Below are 24,144 nucleotides of genomic sequence, written 5' to 3'. Positions count from 1 at the left end.
CCTTCCCAGAGCACATATGTACTCCAGTGCCATGCAAATCACTCCTAAACTGGGCTGGCCCCATTCAGTGTCTTTGACACCCTGTGCTCCAGAACAGATGGGGGGCTGCCGAGTTCAAGCATGGAGCCAGACAAATGCATAGAATGGCTCCAGATTCGATGGGGCCTTCACAAGCCAGAGGTGATCTCTCTGCCATCTCTCCACTTCCAGACATCCTCCTTACTCCAGTCAGCCCAGCCCCTTGCTTTCCCAAGCAGAGGAATTTATTAACTTCTGATTAACACTCTAGACAAAGGTCAGGATGGAAAAACTGCACAGTCCCCTCTTAAGTTACTCAGTTGCTGCAGGATCAGCTCTGTGACATCTGTCATGATGCAACTGATGATGTGAAAGTCTGGAGATACTGTCTCCAAGTAAACACACTGACGTGATGATGTAACTGATGATGTGAAAGTCTGGAGATTCTGTCTCCAAGCAAACACACTGACGTACACGCAGGCTCTCAGAGCAGAATGCACAAACATTTCTCTGATCCCCTTAACTACATGTACATGAACAACCAGATACCATTTTGTACCCATGTGGACCCACCTGGTTTTAGTTGTTTACTTTTGTGAATGTCACTGTATCGCCTCTTTTTAGCATGTAACTTACAGCGGCGCTGTCTCTGCTCGCTACGTCTAGTTTTTTGGGGGGACAGTTTTTAAGCAGATGCTCACAGTTTGCTCAGAGGGCATTACTCTCGGAGCACAAAAGCGTTATGAAGTTTAAACCGGTGTTTGCCTCCCAACACCCCCTCTTACTTCTCTCTCGGTGCGTTCGGGCAGCAGACGGCTTCAAGGGAACGGCGGCAAACGCTTTCCCCCGCAGGAGGGGGCAGAGAAGGAGGACAGGCGAACTCCGCGGCCGCAGATACCGGCACCCTGCGGCGGGGCGGGCCCAAACTCAGGGCCGGGCGGGGCCGGGCGGGCGGCACGCGGTGTTTACGGTTGAATGAGGGGCGAGGCCAAGGAGAGCTGCGTCAGAGCGGGCTGCAGGCGGGCAGCGGGCGGCCCCTGCAGACGGGGGGTGGTGACGCGAGGGGTGGGCCGGACTGCCGCAGGCGGGTGGCGGTGAACGCGAGGGGTGGGCCGGACTGGGGCGGCTGCGAGGCGCGGCTGGGCGCGCTGCCCCGCAGCACTAGCTGGGGCTGCCCGCGTCTTCCCCGGCATGGGGACCGGGCTCCGGCCGAGACCCTGCGGGCGGCGCTGACCTGAGCGGCACCCCCTGCTCCCTTTCTCTACCCCCGCAGTCCCGCGGGGCGTAGGCCTGGCGACGGCGGCTAGCGCCCGCGGGCGGGCGGCGCGGGGCTCGGTGCTGCGGGCCGCGGGGCTCGGGACCCGGAAGCAGAAGCGGGGCCGGGAGGCGGCTGGATGGGAAGGAGCGACGGCGGGCGGCGATGGGGGAACAACAGAGCTCTTTGAGTGCCCCGCGGGGGGCCGCCGCCACCACCGCGCCGCCGAGCCCGGCCGGGCGCCCTTGGGAGTTCAGCCCGGACGACCCGCCTCAGCCGCGAGAGGCTGTCCCGGGTGACGAGGCGGCCGAGCCGGGGCGAAGTGGGGAGCCGCCGCCGACCGCCGACCGGCAAGGGGCTGAAGAGGAGGAGGAGGAGGCTGTGGCCGGGCCGGAAGAGCAGCCGGCCGCGGAGGAGCCGGCGACTCTAGCGGAGGAGGGGCCGGGGCCGGAGAGGGGCAACGGCTGCCGCCGCCCCCCCCGGCGGCAACTGTACTGCACAGTCTACTGTGTGGAGAACGACAGGCCGGCGGCGGCCCCCGTCTCCACCCGCGGCGGCACGGACAGCGACAGCCCAGGTACGGGGCAGCCCCTGGTGCGGCGCGGGGTGGCGGCAGACGGCGACCCGCTGTCGGCGGGCGGCAGCATCGAGGTGGTGGACTTGTACCTGCTGCCCGAGCCCTTCTCCGGGCTGATCGCGGGCGAGTTCGGGCCGCTGCTGGTGCTGAGCTGCCGTGTGTGCCTGGAGGAGAAGCCCATCAAGCCCCTGTCGTGCTGCAAGAAGGCGGTGTGCGAGGACTGCCTAAGGAGGTACCTCAGCTCTCAGGTACGGCGCAGCAGGACTTCGTAAGTTGTGCTGAGGGGGGGAAACTGTTGAGGGGTGCAGGCGCAGCCCCAGCTCACCCTCCTGCTGCCGGTTGTCGGGCGTGAGTCTCCGGCAGCTTGGGCAGCGGACCTGAGCATCGCTCCGCGGCCTGCCCGTTCATCCCCGGTGGCGTGGCGTGGGGTAAGAGGAACCTTTCCCTTCCGATCGGAACGCGTTTGGCAGCCGCCTGCTTGCATGTGAGCTGTTAGTTTAACGACCATTTGTTCTTCAAGTGTTTGCGCCTTGTTACGTAGCCAGTTGGTTTAGTGGTGGCTTTTCTGCCTTGTCTTGTAAAGGTTTTTTTTTTTTTTCTTTAAATTATCAGATTATTGCTGTTACGTGGCTGGCACCAGTTTCCTTCAAAGAGGAGTGTAAGGAATGATAAGGAACAGAGTTTGGGAGGGTTAGCAGCCGTCTCTGAGGTGACTCCTGAAGTCAGGGGCTGGGGATTTTGGCTGTGCTGCCACTTGTACGTGCGGGTGTTCGCCGTGCCCTTGATGCAGCTGCTCGGCCTGTTCCTGTGAAAATATATCGCGTTTGGTGTTATGCCACTTATGTAGTATTAAAATAGTGGGGGGCTCTGTCTGACTCTTCGTGAAGGACCACGGTTACTACAGTAAACAAGAACTTCTTTGGGGGAGAAGAAGCAAAACCAAACACATTAACTTTTCCATCTTGGGCAGGTAGCTGCTCATCTTGGGTAAATAGCCACTCACGTATAGGCTGCTTATATCTTCATCACTGTTTTTCAGTCAGAACCGCTGTTTCAGACTGAAATGAGCAGCTTGAAAGCACAGTGCTGTCTCTGTCAGTGGTTTTAGTAGCCAGTTCAGCGTCCCAGTGCACTTGTGCAACGTTTTTTGCTGCTAGTGTAGGCATGCCCTAAACCTAAAGAGCAGTGGGACAAGTGTGGGTATGTGGGGAAAAACAAAGCCAAACAAACCCTTTGCTTATCACCTTTGTTATTCAGCAGAGACTTTTGGGGTGTGCTTGTTGGGGTTTGTTGATAGAATGATTTTTTTTTTTTACACCTGCTGGGGCTGGGACGTGTGCTGGGCAGTCTGTGCTCCCACTGGGATTTGTGTGTAGGGACAGGATGGATAGTTACAGCTACCTCAACACACTATAAATAGTTGTCAGGCTGCTCCGACCAGGGGACATTTCACTGCTTGGAAGTTGTACTTGCTGACTGAAGTGAAGCACGTGCTTCTCTCAGGGCATTGGTAGCCTATGTAGCATTTACTAGTGCTGGTTGCATTTGTTCTGGTTCATTGTAAACTCCCTGGTGTTTTTATGGACCACCTTCATTATGTTCAGATAACAGGAAGTGTTTAATGTGGGAGCTGATGGATAGAAGATGTAGAGTTGTGCTTTGTATGTTTCCTGTGAGGGTGAAACTCGGCAGCGCTTAATAAGCTTCTTCAGGGCTTCGTACACAGAGCCCAGAGTGGTTTGGCTTGTAGTTAAGTGGTGGACTGGAAACTCTCAGCAAGTTTTTAAGAGTATATTGTCTGTGCACTTTTGTGCCACCTTTGTACTTGCCACTGAAGTCATGTTTCAGAATATTGTCTTGCTTTGAAGCTGGAAATTGCAAAGTGGTGTGATGTCAGGGTGGTCTCTAGCTTCTGCAGGTTCCTCCAGCTTACAATGATGAGGTTATGTGATCCGATGGCTAAAGCCATACCAGAAAACTCTTCTGCCTGGTTTAGGCGGGCCTCCTGGGAATGATCCAGCAGCTTGGTGGCTGAAATAGCTGGTTGGCCTGGGAATCAGGTATATGCCGGTGGGGCTAGCATTGGCCAGCTGTGGGATGCGTATGCAGGGATGCCCTCTTCAGGGAGGCTGCTACTATTGCTGAACACTCTGCAAAGCTTATCCCAGCAGCTATTAAAAGGTCTGCTTGGCAGATAGCCATATGGGTACTTGTTTCTATACATAAAAGCTGGAGCAGGGATACTGATATGGAGGAGGGGATGTCTGCAGCAGAGATACTGATCTTGAGGAGGGAGATTCACAGAGCACTTCTGTGAGGATGTTATTCCAGATGCTGGTATGACCAGGCAGAATTTTAGTTGTTTGACAAATTTTTTCAAGGAAAAGGGAAACAAATAAGTAACAGTCCAATGTGTTCTTTCCCTATCTTCCTTTTTTGAAAAGAACAAGAAAGTGATATTTCTTTGAGAAGAACAAGAAGTGATGTATCCTTCCTTTGTGCACTGGAAGGATCCTGTGACTCATCCTGAGGAGAGAGGAAAGACTTCTCTATGCCAGTTATATTAGAGGAATTTCTGGGAAGGCTGTGTGAAAAGGCAGCATAGGATAGAAATAGTGGCCTTTCGTCTTTGAGACTTAGCACATTGTGTAGGGGAAAAAAAAAAAAATACCTGAAGTTCAAAAGGTGCAAATGTTGAAAAGCTGTTTCTGTTTGAAAATGTTAACAGATCTTACGTTTGGATACATTCAGCTTGATTTAGGGATGTACCTGAAATTGAAAACAAAACCAAACAAAACCCAAAGCAGCAAACAGCAGTATGCATTGTTTAGATCTTTCTTCAGAGAAGTAGCAATCTCTGCCCTTCATTTGAGAGGACATTGGCCAAATGTCTCTGGAGGAGTGGTCTTTCATGCTGAAAATATTGTGTATGTTGGCAGAAGTATAACACTTAAATAATTTGTGTATTCTTTCATGTCTGTGTGTGTTTTCCCACTGAAGAAAGCTGGATTGTTGATGATGGTTTCATTGTGATTTCTGAAATGATGCTTCATGGAGTAACAAAGTAAAACCCCTGTTGACTCACTCTACCCTCTTCTAAGCAAACATGGAATAGCATCAGAACTTCTGCATTGGAGCCCTTTATAGATCAGAAAATCAGCTGAAGTTTTAGGCATTGTTGAAAAGATTATCCAGGTGAAAATACTGCAACTGCAGAGTTCACTGTAGTGTTACACTGGCATGATGGAAAATGAGAGTAATTGATTTAGGAATGTTGCATTTGAAGGTCTTAGAGTTCAAATCCAGTCTTTCTTATCACTGGGCACCATGCTGCGTAATCTCTTTCAAAGATTTAATGGCTGGAGCAGAAGCTTAGCAGGTGAGCCTGGAGCGCTCAGGCTGATCTGAAGCTTGGCTTTTGGTAAATCATGTAATTTTACCTCTGCCTCAGTTTAGGCCAGGAGAAAGAATAGCTAATACTCGCAGACCCCTCAGGGCTTTTCAGGGTCTGATGACAGTTGTCTACCATTCACCAAAAAAAAAAATTCTATGACTTTATTCTTTGGACACAGAGAAATTGAAGGAGGGGTAGGTATAGGTGGTAGGTCAGCGTGAAGGAGGTGGTGGCTTTTGCACTTCAGGATCTGGTGTGGGTCCCAAAGAGCCTGTGTCAGGTCCCAGCAAGCTCTGTCTCTAGGAACTGATGCGGTCCATTTACAAATGTAAAATGGATAAGGCTGAAGAATGTGTTTGAAATGTCAGTGCTCTTCCAGGACCATGGTGCTCAGGGAGGCCATCTTCATGGGCTCTCAGGTGTGTGCCCAATGAGATTGGGGTCAGAAGGGTGGAAGAAGTGTCCCCTTCAGCTGGGAGCAGTGTGCTTCTATGCTTGTGCATCCAGCATACAAACTGGGGATGGGATTGATGAGGGGTATGATGGGGAGGGGTGGGCAGGTGTGATACTGCATTTTTATGTCCCTCACTTCCTATCTTCGTGTGCATTTAACACTGCACCAGACCCGAGTTATTCCAGAAGCTGTGTGCATGCATAGGTTTGTTAAATGAGTGATTCACTTCCTAACCTCTCCTGCCTGCTTGCATGTCTGAGTCAGAGGGAGTTTTGCTTTTTGTTTACTTGTGTGTCCGGGGCAGGGTATGTTTGGAAATTTCCTTTAAAAATAAACAAATAGGTATGGGAAGAATTTTGACTGAAGAAGAGAGGGAGAAGACCTAAAGTTTACCTAGGTTTTTATATGTAACTTGCACTGGACTGGTAAAGAGGCCAAGATTTAAATGTGTTCTCTCATCTCTGTAATCTACAAACCTGACTAGTGCTGTTCAGAACAATCTTGCTCCTCACTTTTTAGCAAGTATTGACTAGACCAAAATAATATGTGCTGTTTCCTAACATCTATAAAGTACACTGTGTTCTATAGTAAATATTTGAAGCCATATATAATTGTATCTGTACTTGTTTCACTTTTCTATGAAACTTTTACAGCCATTTTATAGGAAACTGGTTACTTTACTGCCTGCTTTTTCTTCATGCAAATTTGGAAACTTGATAATCCTGTTTTGACCCTATTTCATTAGTGATGCTTTATTTTTTAAATCTTACAATTCTCTTGGAGCAATCATTCTTATATTAAAGGGGTTAATTTAAAACAGCGTACTATATGCCTGATCAGATATTATGCTGCTTTAACTATAGGTAGGACCTCTAATGAGATTAGTGGCTATGAGTAAATGGGAGAGGAATGTTGGGGGCAGGGAAAGGCTGCATCCACTAGTGTTTGTGTATGGCTGGTTTTGGTGGGACTAAAATCCTGCCCTCCTCTCCTGAGCATGAAATGTGGAGATTGTCTTCCTTCTGCCCAGGACCCGTTACCAGTCTTCCTGTTTCAGTAGCTTGAGGTCTTGGTTTTGACCCTTTTTCTGTGCATTACCTCTTTCTGAAAGACCTGGAGAGAAAGAAGCAGCAGGCTGTTACAGTCAGAATTTTTGTGGTGAATGTGATTATAAAGCCATGTAGGGAAGAGAATTTGGGGGCAGTATGTATTGCCTAAAACTAGTACCAGCTTGGAACCAGTGACTGACACCTGTGTGCCTCTTCAGGTGTCTGATGGTATCATATAAATGATACACCTTCAAAGCTGTAGTCTGGTTGCTGATGAAAACCAGCCAGCAGAAGTATAGGCACCAAGGTCTGAATCATCTAATGGTTAATGAGCTGCATGTGCCCTGAGTCAGACCAGAGCTCAGAAGGCCCTCTGTCATTCAGTGAGGGAGAAACTTTGTGTTTGCAAGGTTATTAATACAAACCTGTGCTCTAATGCTAGCTAGCAAGTTACTAGGACGGCTGCAGAGTGACTGCCAGGAGGTGATGGCGCAATGAATGACCATCCTCCAGCTACACTGCAAGAACACAGATGTTTCCAAAGGACGAAAAGAGCTGCAGGAGAAGAGAATATATTACCTGCTAGATTACAGGGTTTCTAAACTGAACCAGCCACTTCAGCCACTGTAAGATGGCTGTGTTTCCCAAGTAGGAGGAGAAGGATGTGGCAGATAGACCCAGTCCATAAGCTGCAAGCAGCTTATAAGCTGCAGCAGCACCTAAACTTCACTGTCATTTTCAACAGCTTCTGAAAGCCTGTCCTGTTCTCCTGATGTGTTGCATGCAGTGCCAGTGCTGAAATATTGCTGCGTAGCCAGCTGCCCGGGGGTTTCTGTCAGTTCAGGATGACACTCAAATACCTTTAAGATTGTAAGCATTAAGGTTGACTAGGCTGCATGTAGCTGGCTTTTAGTCCCTCTTAAGTGTTTTGTGTGGTATATTTGTAGCCTGTGTAGAAATAGCTGCAGTGGATAGCTATGACTTCCTCTTGTTTGGATGAATCTGCCAGACGTAGAGCTGGAATATGTGATCATCGTTTCTTATTACGGGATAAAGGGGGGAAAGTGTGGCTGTTTTTATAGCTTAGATTTCCCTGAAAGCTCTGTTCTTTAAAATCAGAGATGTTGGAAATAGAAAAATGGTGTCACCTTTGAAAAGTTGCAGGGAGAGTTTCACTAATGGGGGGGAAGCCTGCATTACTGGGGTGAGGATAAATAGCATCATGAAATTGTTTATGTAGGTAGGAAGGGGTGAGAGTAAATGGCAAATCCTACAATGGTACCATGAATTTGTTGGTGTTAATAGTAAAGCTGATGGAAGGGGAAAAGACTTCCTATGAATGTGAAATTTCAGTTGGAGATGGAAAACTGATTTTGTTTTAGCTTTGGTTGAAATCCAATTTTGAACATTCAGACTTCTTGTGAAGTCAAAGCCCTTCTTGTCAGCTGCCTCGTGTAGCCAGTGTGTTACACCTTGCCAGTGTGTCGGTGGTGTTGGTGTTGGGTACCATGTCCAGGCTGAGCCACGAGTAGATTGTGGCGTGCCTTTGCTCCTGCTGCTCCCACCAGCTATTCCCAGGAGCTACCAGGCACAGGTCTGAACTCAGTCCAGGGATTTTAAAGTGAAATGAGTTGAAAATCAAACTGTTGGGTTTTAATTGCCCAAACAAAGAGAAATAAAGGAGTTAAATGGGTGTTGGGAAGGCCTTCAGCTCACCTCTGCCCCGTTTCTCTTTTTCTCCACCCAGAACAACTGTTCTTCCAACTGCTCTGGGGCCTCTTGGCCCTTCATTCCTCTCTTCTTCTTGTACAAATATCTTGCTTCCTGCTGTTTAAACCAGCCAGGCTCGAGGAAAGTGCGTATCTTACATGGCCAGGATGTGAGTACGTTGTCAAAATTATTGAGTTGTAAGGGATGTAATTTCTTCAAAAGAATTTAAACTGGTGAAGAAGGGCATTATTTACCCACCCACTTGTGCTGGTTATCAGACTTACAGTCTGCTTTAGCTCCTTACACTTACGTTTCTCTTGCTCGCTGTCTCTCTTTATTTTTTTTTTATAACTTGTATATAAGAAAGTCCTCTTCTAAAGGATTTTATTAGCCAAGTACCTGTCACTTTTTCTATATGAGAAAAAGTCATAAGTTTGTTGAATGAAAAAGAGGCTGTATAACTTTTGAGTCCATTTTTAAGTACTTGAAAAAATGTTTGGTATGGCAAAGAAATGAATTTTATTTGGAAGCTAAAGTGAACATAAAAATAACATTATTCCTGTTGAATAGCCAGTTATCGAGTGTATGTTGTTCCGCTATGGCACACGTACATTTATTGTATAGGTTAGTAGGCCTTGAGAGAGCAGTTGTTTAAAGTAAGTGAAATAGGAAAAGATTAGTATGAAAAACAAATTCAAAGCTTTACTCATAGAGAAGAAGACTTTAAGAATTTCAGTGCAGAGGTCAGAAGTTTAACAATAGTTTAAACCACATTTGGAACTGAACGTGAAGTGGTTTAGAGACCATATTTACCTCAGCAGTTACCTCACTGCTTCAATTCAAGATTGGTGTATATTTTCATTGACAAGCTTTTGGGGAAGTACGGTTGCTCCTGTTTATTATCTTAATTGTGAGACAGGCTGTGCCCTTCCTAGATTACAATTTCATGAAAAGATAACGAAATTTCTAAAGCTAGCCCACTTCCTTTTCCATACGAGCTTGCTAGTAGACTGTAGTGCACTTGTAAAACTACAAATGTCTGTTTTATAAGAAATACCAGATTGAAATAATAATAGCAAAAGTACCTTTCCCCTTCTGTGGACTCTTTCCCAGTGGTGTTTTTAAATACAGTATAAACTATATTGCATTTTGTATTAAAAAATAGAAGGAGCAAAGTTTAACTTTCTCAAGTCTAGTCATGCTGATGCTACTGTATTGTTTTCTACCACTGAGGTCATACGAATGGCAACAAAGGCAGGTGCCTCTCCAGTTTAATTGGCTTGGCTCCCTGATTTCACAGGAGTAGTGGTGCATCGGCTCAAGGGCTGTAGGATGGAGATATAAATGATCCTGCCCCTTTAGCTTGTAGGAAAGGGAAGTTCTGTCCAAATGGTTTCAGCTGTGATGTGACTCTGTGGGGTTACTAGCACAATACGAGGAAGGAAGAAGAGTGAGGAGAAGACTGGCGGAATGGGAAGGGCTTGATGATGCTGTAAGAATCTGTTTGTCCCAGAAGGTGGGCTTGCTTAGGATAAGCTTTCATTAAAAACAAAAAAAAACCCCAAAAAACACAGAATCATGAAGACTGGTGGCTTCCATGTGTCAGGTGGATCTTATGCCTCTGTTTAAACCTGCAGCTGAATACTGGCCAGTTTTTGTGGTAAATAGTGGCCAGAAAGTAAAACAGGACTACCTCTATTTCTGGCATTGGATGGGGGTAGGCAAGAAATAAATCTAACCTGAAAAAGGAAAAAAAAAATAACAAAAGGATTTTTAACACAGTTTAAAGTGTAGAATTTCCAGGAAAATAATGGGTTAGTGTTTTACTGGACTGCTGGCGGACTTTTGTACCCTATGGGCAGCAGAGAGGGGTGGAGTAGGTGTGTGCAGTGTGCTGTCTGTAATGTGATTACAGAGATGCTGTGAGAAATGCCACTTTCCTGAACAAACAAAAAGAAGTGCTTTACTGTTGTCAGTACTGTTGCTGCCATGTGGGAGCACAGAAATGGTGGGGGATGGCTTCCTAATGCTTTTGTCTATTTTAAAGTCACTTGCTATGCAAGTGTGCTTTGGGGAGAGGACACTTAATGTCTTTCCATTCCAGCACACCTGTGCAGTGCCAGGTATAATTTGTCTGCTTAGAAGTACTCCTTTAGAGGCCTTATGGAAGAAGTATGTAAACTCCTCACTGCTTTAGCAAGTGCGTGTGCAGCTGAATGGTGCAATAGTTTGGAAACTCTGCTTAGTTAACTTTATGGTATTAGCATGCAGATTAAAAAGGGGAGGGAATGTGCAACTTAAATGTTTTTTTTTGAATGGATGGATCCATGAAAGAGCAAATGTGCCACGTAGTGTTTAGATGCCAGTGTTGCATACCAACTACAGGATGTAGATGTTGGGACTCCAGGCAGAATTGTGGTGGTGGTAATATATTTTATTGTGGTAAATTAATCCTACTCAGATGAAGGCAGAAAATCACCAGTAAAAGACTGGGCAGTCTGTATCAATATTGTTGCTGTTAGTGACATATACAATGGCCATCTGTACCTCAAAGTGAGGCTGAAGGGAAAGACATTGTTAAATTTATATATATTTCAAAGTGCGCACGTATCTTGGTCGCCATTCCATAACTTGGAAAATGGACCCCGTTTTCGTCACGGAGGGGCAGTAAAAGTTAAGCAACCTCGGAAACTTTCATCCATTTGTATAATTGAAAATAGATTCAACCTCACTTCTGTTGTAGTTCTCAGTAATACTTAAAGAGTAATTTTCAAACTTCTGAAGATGCCTGTTCTTTCAAGGCATTATCTGGAGTTGCTAGTAATTTAAAATGAGTTACATCTTCCCAGTCTCTAATATTTAAACCTTCCTTGGAGTGAGTTCTGATGATTACTGGTGGATATTGCCAAGTGTGCTTGCCTCTGCACCAGGTATTTCATGTAAAGGCTTGATTTATTATTCTTTTTTTGGTGGTGTCTCTGATGCAGTTGATTAGTGTGCTGAAGGGTGGTGGTTTATGCCCAGCCAGGCATGGCTTTCTCTGCTCATGGCAGGGAAGTTGGAACTGGATGATCTTTAAGGTCCCTTCCAACCCAAACCATTCTATGGCTCTGCAAAAGGAGGAGGCTTATTCAGCTCCCTCAGCAAAGGCAGAAGAGGGTGAGCAAACTGATAAAAAAATCCTGCCTGAAGTATCCCAGAGTGTGGTGCTTCATGAGGACCTCACCCAAGCCAGGACAGGTAGTCAGATAGGGCCAAGCCAGCACTCCTGGTAAATTAAGGATCTAAAATGAGTTCTGAATCTCATTCTTTTTCTTCCTGTATTAGAAAAAGCAGACCTTGTCTAAAGCTTTAGACCAGTTTTTAGACAAGTTTAAAGCTGTAGAAGGTCTACAGGCATTTTAGCTAGCAGTGCTGCTGACCCCAACCTGCAACTTTTTCCCCGCCATTCATGCATTGTCTGATCTGCCAGCAGGAAAAAAAAAGAATAAATCAATCTTTTTTTTTCCCCTTTTTTTTGCCTTATCCAGTTCCTAATTGTCTCGTACATATTGTGTAAATGTTTATTCCACCATGAGGTGGTACTGAATGAAGTGTCCATGACAAGGCAGTGCCTTTGTTTTGACAGCTGTGACAACCTGTCAGAAGAAAACTATTGAAAAGGCAGAGTAAGGGAAGGGGACAGACCATGTTCCAGATGATAGCACATGTTGGTTTTCACTGGAGCTCAATGAAATCAAACCTGCAGTTTGGTCCTATTGCTCTATCATTTCCTCTTTCACAATCCAGATGGAAGTCACTGCTTGTCTAGTGCCTGAAGATGCTCGTCTAAGTGTCTGCACCAACAGGTCTTGGGTAGGCATAGTGGCATCGTCCAGAGTCTCTGAGCTGCTCACAGCACTGAGGTTCCCGGTCCAGCCCAGGCTGGTACCTAACTCTGCTGCCTGTGGCATTATTAAATAAGAAGTTCTTGACTAGCTGGAATTTTAAAGCATCCCCAAGTATTCTGTAACATGGAACAGATTATTCCTAAGGCAGTTTTACAAATTATTCATGTGAATATGCTTGCAGATGAGGAACCTCTATTTAGATCTTGCTTGTTTTAGCAGCTTTAATTTGCTGCAGCCAAAGAGTGCCAAGTATGATCATTATTTTCATGAAAGAGAAATTCTTTCTGCACCGGAGAGCTCTCAAAAGAGAACTCCTTACCTGTTTGAATAGCAAGTGAAGAGATGCAGAAGGTTATTTGGTTTCTACTGTGTGGGTTGTGGGAATTACTTTGGTTTGGGGGGTGTGTGTGTTTTTCTGCAAAGACACAAAATGCCTAAAGACTTTTGGGTTCAGACTTAAACGGGGGAAGTTTAGGTTAGATATAAGGAAGAAGTTCTTTACTGTGAGGGCACTGGAATGGATTGCCCAGGGAAGTTGTGAATGCTCCATCACTGGCAGTGTTGAAGGCCAGGTTGGATGGAGCCTTGGGTGATATGTTTTAGTGAGAGGTGTCCCTGCCTATGGCAGGGGGTTTGGAGCCAGATATCTTAAGGTCCTTTCCAACCCTAACTATTGTATGATTCTATGATTGTTATTAAATACTTAAAAATGCACAGCAGAACAAGGTGCAGCACTATTGTGGAAGAACTGGTGTGCATCATCTGAAGATCCTTCCTGGTGAAGGTTCTTTTTGAGCATGGTTATGTGGTCTCTTGTACAAGTACAAAAAAATAAAGTTGTTTTGAAGACGACAACCAAAATGAATTCATTACTATTCCAGTATATTCTTTTCCACTCTAATTGATTTTTTAATGTTTCTGTAGGTGTATTTTTTTACAATTTAGGTGCCTGTTTCTACAATGATGCAGATTTTTTTATTAAGCTGTATGTAACCCACATTTCTAGCATGTGCATTGTCATGAATGGGGTATAAATACAGCTTTCAGAAGCTAGAAGCATGTTTCTTGGTGAGGAGCATTGGGAGATTTGTTTACTCTGGTTTGAGGAAAAGAGAGGAGACTCAGGAGGGGGGTCCTCTGTCCTTGCCTCGGTAATGAGCTGGCACCAGATGGAAGTTTTCTGATATTAGCTTACCATCTAGCTTCTCTATTGAGTTCTGGTCTAGGAGAAATTTGTTTTATCAGAGCTTAAGGTGGAAAGAGAGAGTAAAGAAGAGGGGGTTTTATTATTATTTTAATTTTTCAAGTAGGAGCTTGCCCAACTGTTGGAACATTAGTAGGAGGCAAGATACCTGGGTTAATGATGACAGATGATGCAAATGTGTAATAATTATGGAACCACTAAAAAGGTGAATGCAATTTAAGGATGTAATCAAGAGACAAGAGCAATGAGGCTGTTGTATGTGGCAACCTTTATTTTGGATCTTGGGCAACAGCATTTAAGAAAAACAGCAGGAACCAGGGAGGACTGCAGTGAGAAAAGAGCTGTTGTGCACATGCAGAATCGTTTATTTTAACCTAAGGAGAACTGGGAGGAGAAAAGACTGCCCCCTTCAATTCAAGAAGGGTTAAGTTGAATAGGCAGCTCTAAAGGAGTTTTGGCACAACACAAACTATAAAAATTGCAATGGATCCAGTTAGGCTAAAAATCAGTGTGAGCCTGTATATTTAGGATATAAAGGTGAGACATAGGAGAGCCCTTCTAGTCTAGGAATTTGATAAGAACGGTGCAGTATCTGAGCAGTTCTCAAAGCCAGCACCTTTGGTGCTGTCACTGCTGTGTGGAACCATTATGCGCTGAATTTGTCCTGGTTGGATGGGAAGGCCACCTGCGCTTCTCAGAGTGCACTCTGTTGAGAAGCTTGAGTCCAGGGTGGAAATGGTAGAAGAGTTTATTGTCTGGTGTTACAATTTTTTTTTAATCATTGAAAGCAGCAAGGGATTTTCTAATATCCAGTGTGTACCTGCAAGCAATGCACTTCAAACCATACTTTGTGTCTGGCACTTTTTGGTTTGTAAGGAACCTGAAGTCAAATGCCTCATGCTGTTTTTAAGAGAAATGGCTTTAAAATAAATTTAAACCTGTGTTTTTGAGACTGTTTGGGGTTTTGGGGGTTGTTTGGTTTGGGGTTTTTTGTTGTTTTTTTTTTTTGGGGGGGGTGGCTGGTATTTTTGGTTTTAGTGTTTTGTGGTGTGATTGTTTTGTTTGGGTTTTGTTATTGTTTTTTTCTGTTAGACTGATCTGGCAGAATTGGAGCAGTTTCCAAGTGGTTCCCTCTGTCTGCTGGCAGAAGAGAGACTGGCTGCATGGCTGTTACCTGAGTTGACCTAGGCTGTAGAGGATGCCTTTGTGAAATAACTCTCCTGAGGAATTCATGCAGGCTGTTGTATAAAGAAACTCACAAGAGAAAGAACAATTAGCAGAGACAGGTGATTGTTCTAGTTTCCACAGACTGCTTTTACATGAAAACAATGAAAAGAACAGATGGTCAAGGTACCAAAGAAAATGTATGTAACACTGAAAAATAGTCGCTGAAATTTGGTGGTATGGGTGGTAGGGTTTGTTTAAATTTTTTTTTTGTGTGATATTATAGTTGGCAGCTTTATGAATGTGCTGTAAATTACTGGAAGGTGATAGCTGGTTGTTGAACTTCCTGGTCTTTCTGTTAGTCTTCAGTTTAGCTGAATGTTTCACTTGACAGGCTGCAGCATTGTCATTCTGAATTTATCTCCTGATGTCTTATTCTAAAGCTTTTTTTCTTTTTTTTTTTTTTCTCCAGTTTCTGATACCAATATCTGACAAGTTTTGTGGAAGGATTTTAGCATCCTTAAAGTACATATGTTGGTGGCCACGTAGTCTTTCGGTAGTTTGAGGTGGTTGCAAGGAGATTCATTTGGGAATTCGGTGGAATCCATCCTGGCTCTGTGCCTGGCCTGGTGTACATAGGGAGGGCTTTGCTACTGAGATGCAATGAGTGTTGTGTTTCTGTAGTCATCACAAAATATACTTGCAAGCTACCTGAGTAGACTTCTAGTATATGCAGAAGCTAGATCCACAGGGAAAATCAACAAATCTTACACAGAGGTAGAGGGTGGGTAGCCAAGCAAACATGTTTTCTGACTTGGGTGTGTTCACACTTTTGAAGACTGTGTAACATTAATGAACATTTTTATTCAATCCTTGTTAAGTTAGGTTTATTCCAGGCTAAACTGGTTTGCAAGGTTTTAGTTTCAGTTAGTGTCTCTGAGTTTACTAGTGAAGTCTGTCTGGGAACATAAATTTCATGCTAACTGATTTAATTTTTTAAATATTTTTGGTTCCAAAATCAATATTGGGCACTAGTCCAATCATAACAAGGCTACTTCTGAGTTTGAAAAAACCTTACACAAACATGAAGTCTGATATATGCTGACACCAGCAGGCATTGAAACATTAAAAGTATTTCTGGAATTCTGTGATTTTTTAAAGGAATCACTTCATGTATGTAAGCCGTGTGGAAAAATGGATGAGGACTATATCTGGAATATATCAAATAATATATATATTGTGTAACAGTCTGCTGAGATACTTGAAAATCACAGAAGTACTGCCCAAGGAATAAGAAAAAGCAGATGACATAAAGTAAATGGCTGGCTGATATATATTTCAGATGGGTTATAAAGCCTTTATATATGGCAGGAAGTTGAGCTTCTTCAAAAGGTATATGCTTATCTAATGAGTGCTGGAAAGATCCTGGAAAGTGACCTCTGTACCAGCTTCCAACTTTTGCTCTTTTTCTTCTTCCTTTTCCTGGATGAGCTTCCTTTCCACTTTCAGCTTTTTAAAATGGTATTTCCTTTCCATAGCGATCCTTTTGCGTACAATATTTGCAGTAGAGCTCTGCAAAGGTAGGTGTTTATACAAATTAGGTGTTTATACAAATTTAAGACTAACCTGGTCACATTATGGATTATTCATCAGTGCCATTAAAGTGAGAGTTTTGTAGTGGAAAAAGTCTAACAGCTGTTGTGTGCTGTGTGACTTGGGGGTGGGGAGAGGAATTGTTGCTCAGCCATGGACTCTTCTTATCTCTTTCATACTGTTGGAGTGTTTGTCTTGTTTTTCTTCTTGACAATGTATAATTGACAGGAGAGAAAGACTTGCTTGCTGGAGGATCATTGTAATCAGATGTCACATCCTTTTGTCTGTCCAGCTGCTTTCGAGCAAGTATGATCTGCATAGCAGATTTCTTAAGAGGCCAGCCTTTACAGTGGTGGTGTCACTCCATGGTGTTAAACTGAGACACTTAAGCCAAGGTTGAACTTTTATGACACATCAGTTACAGCTGGTTTAAGAAGCTCTTCACCATTACTTGCTATTCCTGTACACCTTTGGAGGGGCAGCTGAGCTGTATTCACAGCAGTGAAATTACACCTTTTTGTTGTGGTTTTTTTTTTTTTCCCTCTTTACTACAGCGTCGTGGGGAGCGTTGTTACTTGCGGCTTGCAGAAGTTCTGGACTAGCCTATGTTACACTTAATCAACTGTGATTTCAGCATGCTGATTTTGAAGATCAAGCTCAATAACCTGTGCTTCTACTATACAGATGTTTTTGGTGGTGAAGTGGATCAGTTGAAAGTTTAAAATCATAAAAGCCTGTAACAGAACATTATCTTACTGTTGCATTGATTGTTACAAAAAGATTTTTGGAAGACACCCCCTCCCTCAAGTAGCAAATGAGTTATTGATTTTGTTCTCCCATTTCTTGTCTCAGGCTCTAGAAGTGAGGAGAAGAGGGTGGAGTCTGCTTTTCCTCCTTTTTTTTTTCCCCTCCTGTCTTTTTCTTTGAACATAATTTGGTTGAGTGTAGGAAGGGCGTTGGGAAAAGGAGTTAGTTTCTCTCTGAAGCAGTAGAGTTGCTGTTCAGTGTTTCACAGGTGGCACTGTTATGTGTGATGGCATGGGAGAGGTTTGCTCAGTTGCAGCTTTCATGTATCAGTTAAACCTGTATGCTGTGTTGGAGGTAATAAGAAGTAGTTTGATTCTGCCTCGGTGTTCAAGTGCTTGTGCAGGAAGTGACTAATACAGCTGGGCAGGTAGGGCTGCACTAAAGAGACCAGAAAGAAAATGGGCTTTATTTAAAAAATTGCAGCTGACACAACCCAATTTAGACAATGTGTCACTAAAGAATTTAATCTTGCTTTTAGTCTTGCATACTATTGCTTCAAGTACAATAGTCTGTAGGGTTTAGGATTTAGAAAAGTTAACTGTATATTATCATGTCTTGGGTTGTACCACAGATCCATTAATTGTGCTAATACTACATGTTGCAAACCCAGCCAAACAGGAAACTGCTGCTCATAGCTTTTTCTATTAAACTGGAAAAATGCAGGATTAGGGTAGCTTATCAGTATTAGCTGTCCTATAGTGACCACAGTGGAAAAAACTTGAACTCATGCCTAATTGTAACACCAGATTAATCTATCTTAAAATATCCTATTTTCTCCAAAAAGTTGAGGCAAAGATGGTGGGGTTTGGTATGGTTTCATCTGAAATTAGTTGTAAACTTGTAAAAATCTAAAAATCCTTTTTTCTTGAAAACTGTAAATTGTTGAAATTTCCTTGAACCTGTAAATAATGTACCAAATGACGCTGGCTACTGTAACAACACAAATATTTATGATGATAACTAAACCTTCACACTGCAGTTAAACTACAGATTGTTCCATAAAAGAGGCAGTGTATATACTTTGCATAGCTTCATTGGATTTTTGTGTTTGGACTCTTGCTGTTAATTTCATTGTGAATTTACACACCTTAGGAAATACTCCTGGAATATGGGCATAATTGTGATGCTTCCAACTTAGTGGAAGTTAAATAAAACAGACCCAGTCCCTTCTCATGGGCTTTCCACTCCAGTTTTTTTTTTTTAATTGGTTGATTTTGTTGTGTTTTTTTTTTTTTTTTTGGGGGGGGGGTGTGTGTTTTGTTTTGTTTTTTTCTTCTTTCCACTTTTCTAGTTAGATCTCTTGAGCAGTTTCAGCTGGTTGGCCAGGGTTCCTTTGCTGTATTGCACTCAAATTTGTGGCTCAATGGGTTTTTACTTTCCAAGGGTCTCTTAAATGTACTTCTGTTGCGCAGTGTGTATGCAGTTTGTCTAGTCCCTTACAGGACATTAATCCACCACCTTCCATCATAAGATGCTTATTTGCTGTCATAGCTAAGGAGGAAAATTGTTAATGTCCCATACAAATTCAGGAAATACATTCTTTTTTTTTTCCCCTTAAGTATTCTCATGTATGTCTGTCTTCCTTTGTGTTTGTAAACATTATACAGAGTGAATCAAATGATACATGGTGAAAAACTGCAGTTAAACATGCAGTTAAATATTTTTTCATTGGCTGGTTTAACTCTTTAGTAATGCTGCCAGCATCAAGCTGTCTCAAGTCTTGTGAGACTTGAGCAAGATGCACTTTTTGTCCATCCTGGCTATTTTAGACCCCTGTAATACCCCGTGGTGGCATTTTCTGTGTGTGTACGTGTTCCTTTACTGCTGGCCAGGGGGAGTGGGTGAACCAAAATGTAGCAAGCACAGCGGGATGGGGTGGCAGAAGAATGAAGTTGAATGGGATAAGAAGCCTTGTCTGTGGATGCAGTGCCACAATGTGGTAGCTGAAGGCAGTCTGCGTACCCATGGCAGTCCTCTCAGGCTTCTGATGTGGAGGATGAAGAAGGATAAGAACAATCTGGTGTGAGGAGGCCTAGTGCAGAAGGACCAGAGATGTGGGAAGCAGGGGAGGGGAGAGACAGGGTATCTGCTAGCTGGAGCAGGCTGCCTGCATGCTACAGGGATCTGCTTGCTGTCTGCCTTCTGCCTAGGATGAAATTTCTCCTAGGCAAATCTCTAGCAGCTGAAGAGCATAAAATAACTGCCTAGTCCGGCTAGTGGTGAAGTTCAGATGTCAGGCTTTTTTCCTCTATAGATGTCAGTCAACTTCCAGCTTACTGAAAGTGCATAGAAGCTGATATTCTTTCATACATCTGGTTTTGAAGAGGATTATTACAGCTTTCATGAATCTAGGAGCTGTGAGATGAGAGACAATAATGCAATAATTAAGGTAGGAAAATGACTTTTTTTTTTTTGGCAGTATTAGAACCTTCCAAGGTAATTCTAGCAAAGTCCCCTAATTTAGACTTTTCACAGATGACCACTTACTGCAGTGACTCAGTTTCTGAACTCACCTTTGCACTCAGTCTCTAGAAGCTGTTCTTTATGATAATTCAGTGACATTAGGAAAAAGACATTCTTATTTGCAAGACATTCATATGTTGTAATGAGAAATGAAAACCTTTATTTAGAGGTTTAGTGCGCAGAAATTGCTGAGGTTGCACATTAAAAAATGCTTTTAAGATCTCTGTTTTATCATTCTTTCTTTGTGGTGAAAGACTTGCTAGCCTGTTCTGTCTTACTTAAAGCAGTTTTGTAAATGAGAAATCAAACAACTGCAACTTGCACAAAGCCATTTGTACTTTGGAGACTTGGCACACAAGGTACAGAGTATATGGCAATCAGCTCTGGTGTGGGGTTTCTTTTTTCTGATTTTAATGATGTTTACTGTTTTCCTGATGTATATGATTTCGTAAAACTACCTCCTGTATAAGTTGTTTCTTGTGCAAAACTTACATCATTGTTCTGCATGTGAAAGCATGAGATGTAACTGATCATTTGGGTGAATCCCTGATCAGCTGAAGTCTGCAGCGCTCTCACATACAGTTTGAGTAGAAGTCTTTTCTTTAGTCTTCTACAAGTCTTAGCAAACTTACATAAAAATGCTTGTATTGGGCATGTATTTCAGTAGAGGTTGAAGGCAGACTCCAGAGACCTCATTATTAAAAATGGCTTTATAATTAGGATGCCATATACATCACCATACAACAAAGGATTAATTTTTCCTTTAATAAAAGTTGTTTGATTAAATCTAATTGATTTCATAAAATGTTCTTAAACTTTCCCTTGACACTGACTTATCATTGCTTGAAAGTGACTTAAGCATTTAAGTGTAAGCATCCTTTCACTTTTTCAGATTTCTCATCTTTACCCGTGACCCAATTTTAAAAGATTAGTACAGATTTTAAGAGGTTTGTTTAGCTGCTTTATTTCTTGCTGTTTGCATAAATTGCCCCAGCCACAAATTAAGTTTGACAAAATAACAAAAAAAATAGTTTTTTGTATGTTCTTTCAGCTGTTTCACCTATATTATCTTCAATTTGTGCAGGCAACACATAGGGTATGGGAGGGAGGAAAGTCAAAGAGTGGCTTTCATTCAGTTAACCACTAAATTTCAGAGGTGTCATCTTAATGTTAGTATCATTAGTTATTTCATACGGGAAGTCTAGTAAGCCTTTGTAGGAAATGATGGAGTTGCACAGCCACACAGTGGGACATCAGCTGATCATGCAGGGCAGGTAGGAGCACCAGGGACTAGCTCTGGACGGATGCTTCTGTCATCATTCCCTGTCCAGTTGGGAATAAGAGTGTGTGAAGGTCACTGAGTCTGATCTCTTGCTGCTGAGGAAAGTGCTGAGACTTGATTTAACAAGTGCTGGAAATCTTGACCATTGGGGGAAGTCCTTTATTGGGACTGTCAACCTGGTTTTCTGTCTTGCTGGTGCTGCCAGAAATTCTTAGCTTTCATGATACTTCTGGTTCAAAAGCCTGTAGCATTTTGGATGGTGATATAGAATCAAAAGTAGGCACACGTGGACAAAAATTCCCAAATTGCTGAATTTATTAGGAAATTAACACAGCCCCATTTGTTCTCATGCGGTGATGGTTTGATTGTTTTAGTAAAATGCCAGTAGAATTCAGAACTCAGTTCTACATGCCACCCATTTTCCTTACTGCAGGCAGCATTTTGGTGTAAATGCTTAACAAAAACATTGCTTATCTTGGTGTTTGGGTGTGCTCTCCAAACCACAGAAGTCACAAAACCAAGTATTACTCCCTTTCTTTTGCACAGAAAATCGATATGCTTTGAGGCAGTGTTTTTTTTTTTTTTCTGTGCAGTTCTCAGCTGCAGCTCCCATTGTTTTGTACAGGTTAAAAGGAGACTGCAAGTTTGAAGCCTTCCCTGGATGAAGGTATTGGTCAGCAAGAGCAGTTCAGAGGGTAACCAGCCTGTGTATGTATGTTACTGAAGTGGAGGAAAGTAAGTGGATTCAGAAATTTTCAAAGAGAAGACTATTTAGTCGCCTCATATGTGAGGCTAGAAGATATTATGTTCCAGGATAAAACTGCAAGAGGGAAAAGATGTGAGTTGTGGGAAAAGCAGGGACCTCCTGGGAAGCTGAAGCGAGTGCCACCTCTTTGTTTTGCCTGAATTTTCCCTTCTTGTCATTTTCTTCCCAAACAAGCTAGAGGAATGGTGACTGCTTTCCCCTTTCCAAGGTGAACCCCTGCAGCTAGCCAGGTCTCTACAGAAGCGTGTATTGGTGGCAGGTGTTCATCAGTGATTGTTTAACCGTAAAGGGTATTTGCGATTTGCAGTTACTAGTTAGAATTATTTGCTCTTGAAAAGTTACTGCTCTTGGAGTATTTTTTCTAAAGACAAACAAAAAACCCCTAAGCCAACCAACCCCTCGCCCAAAAAAACCCCAAACCAGAAAACCACACAAAGCAAGACACCAACCAAACCCAAAAAAAAAACAACAAAACCCAACCAAACAAAACATAGTGTTTGGATAGACAAGTCAGTGGTATTTACTGTAATGTGGTGTGGTTCCATTTCAATGAAGGTTATCGGTAATGTGCTAAATCAGATACTTTTAAAAAGTTTTTGGCTCCTTGCTAACAAACATTTTATTTATTTTCTTGTCTTTTGTCACAAAAGCTGTCAATCTTCTCCTTTTGTTCTTTCAAAATCTGGACTTGGAAAGATGTGTGTCCTTGTGTACAACCCCTCTCAAATGTTCTCTGTTACTATGCTTTGTAATGATTCTTTTCTTCTCCTGTGCTGCTTCAGTTCCTCTCTCCCACTGAGGACTATATATGTTCTTTGAAAATAATTAATGAAACTAGAATTTCCTCAACTAGTACTGAGTTCAATTACTACTGGATTCTGTGGGTTCAGAAGTGGAGATGGGTATAGTTGACTTGATACTTCCCTCACCTCGCTTCACCTGCTCACTCTCTGGTCCCCTCGCTGCCATCCTTACTGGTGATGATGGTTGGAGAACACTGATACCTACTGGCAGGAAGAAAACTGCTTCTTTAAATGCTTAGTGTGGCAACCCAGTTTCTGGAGCCCTGCAACAGTTTAGTGCTGGCAGAAGTGATGTTTCAAGGTATCTAATAACCTTTTCATCACCTTACAAACCCTCACAGTCAAAAATCCTTTATTTTTGGTTTGGTTTGGTTAATTTTGGGGCCGGAGGGTTTAAACAAGTTTGAAATAATTTTGCTTATAAATGGTGATTTTCCTCTAATTGTAAACATTTTTTTTCCTACCATAACCATTTTGGAGTCCCTAGAGGTGGTATGTTAAGTTAATGATGTGTCCTGTTCATAGTTTATCTTCTATAGTAATTTTTTTCTTATAGTCAACTGATTTATAGTGTTTTGTAGCATGTGTGACAGTTGTTGGTAGAGTTCTCCTTGCTTCTTGGTCTGAACTTCCTGAGGGTACCTATTAACTTAGTTGTTTCATTCCAGGTAGTGCATTTCTTCATCTTAAAAAGCCTAGTTACTTCATAATTATTCCTTTGCTTTAGCTTGACTCTTCTCTCCTTCAGGGAGAGATCTGAGAGGAGAGCAGATATAGTGCCAACAGAAATGTAGAAAGTGTGAAAACCATCTGCAGGACCATGGGCAGATGCCAGATTCAGACCTGAAGCTCAGTGAAGAATTTCCATGTATGCCATTGTGCATTTTAAGTACTTGTACAGAATGGGAAAATATACGTTAGTACTCATACACCTAATAATCACCTAGCTATGCCAAAATACAGGCTGCTTTCTGAAGAGCTGTAATTCTAGGATATGGGTGTGGAAAACACTGATGCATGGACTTGCATGAAGAAGGAATCTGGTGCAGCCCTCCAATCCTCGTACTGTAGTTGCCATTAAGTTTTTACTGAGGGGAGCTGCTGAGCATATTTCAGACTTGTAGCTTCCTACAAGTAAACAAAGTTAATGTGAGAAGTACCTGAAGATCTGAAGGTGTAGATTGACATGACGGGTAAAGACAAGTCGTGGTCAGCTACCTCAGAGCCGCTCTCCTTGGCTCTGTATTTCCCACTTTTCTCTTGGGTTGTGATCTAGTGATCGTATGTCACTAGTGATCATAATTCAGCTGTCTGATCAATTGGAAAACTAATTTAAAAACACTTTAGTCTCCTGTTAGCCTGCTGAAGCTTCTCTCCTTGCAGCCTTGTGATTGCTCTGTGAAGCAGAGAGGGAGAAGAGAAAGCTATTTTGACTTCTTCCATAACTTTTTCGCCATTAGGCAGGGTACGGTCAGATAAGGCAGTCTTGGCTGACTGTGACCTGATGAAATGGTTGAAAGGCTTTGAGACCTGCGGAGGGATACCTGGACCAGCTGTTATGTGAGCCGTCTGGCTGGATTTGCATCCCACATCTTTCAGACCTATGTAGGTGTTTGATCACATGACTGGAGATCTGGGGCTAAACTCCCAGTGGTGCAGAGTAAGCCTGCCATAGCATCCAGGAAGAGAAGTCTGTGTGGGTAGAAGTTGTCTTT

General features: G+C 43.1%; 1 protein-coding gene across 2 annotated transcripts in view; it reads left to right on the top strand.

Moving 5' to 3' along the window:
- The first annotated feature begins 1,135 nt into the window (after positions 1-1,135).
- The window catches only part of RNF217 (ring finger protein 217), a 58,572-nt gene continuing 35,563 nt past the window's right edge, over positions 1,136-24,144 (top strand). For both annotated transcript variants that reach the window (XM_061459997.1, XM_061459998.1), the window contains exon 1: positions 1,136-2,098. In XM_061459997.1, coding sequence (XP_061315981.1) covers positions 1,439-2,098 — 660 coding nt within the window. In that variant the 5' untranslated portion in view covers positions 1,136-1,438. The remainder of the gene's footprint in view (positions 2,099-24,144) is intronic.

Source organism: Pezoporus flaviventris, unplaced genomic scaffold (genome assembly GCF_033815535.1).
Source record: "Pezoporus flaviventris isolate CSIRO_AGI_PZ_B2104156 unplaced genomic scaffold, CSIRO_AGI_Pfla_v1 ptg000031l, whole genome shotgun sequence".
Taxonomy (NCBI): domain Eukaryota; kingdom Metazoa; phylum Chordata; class Aves; order Psittaciformes; family Psittacidae; genus Pezoporus; species Pezoporus flaviventris.
The sequence above is the reverse complement of the archived record's forward strand: the minus strand, read 5'-3'. Positions and strand labels throughout refer to the sequence as shown.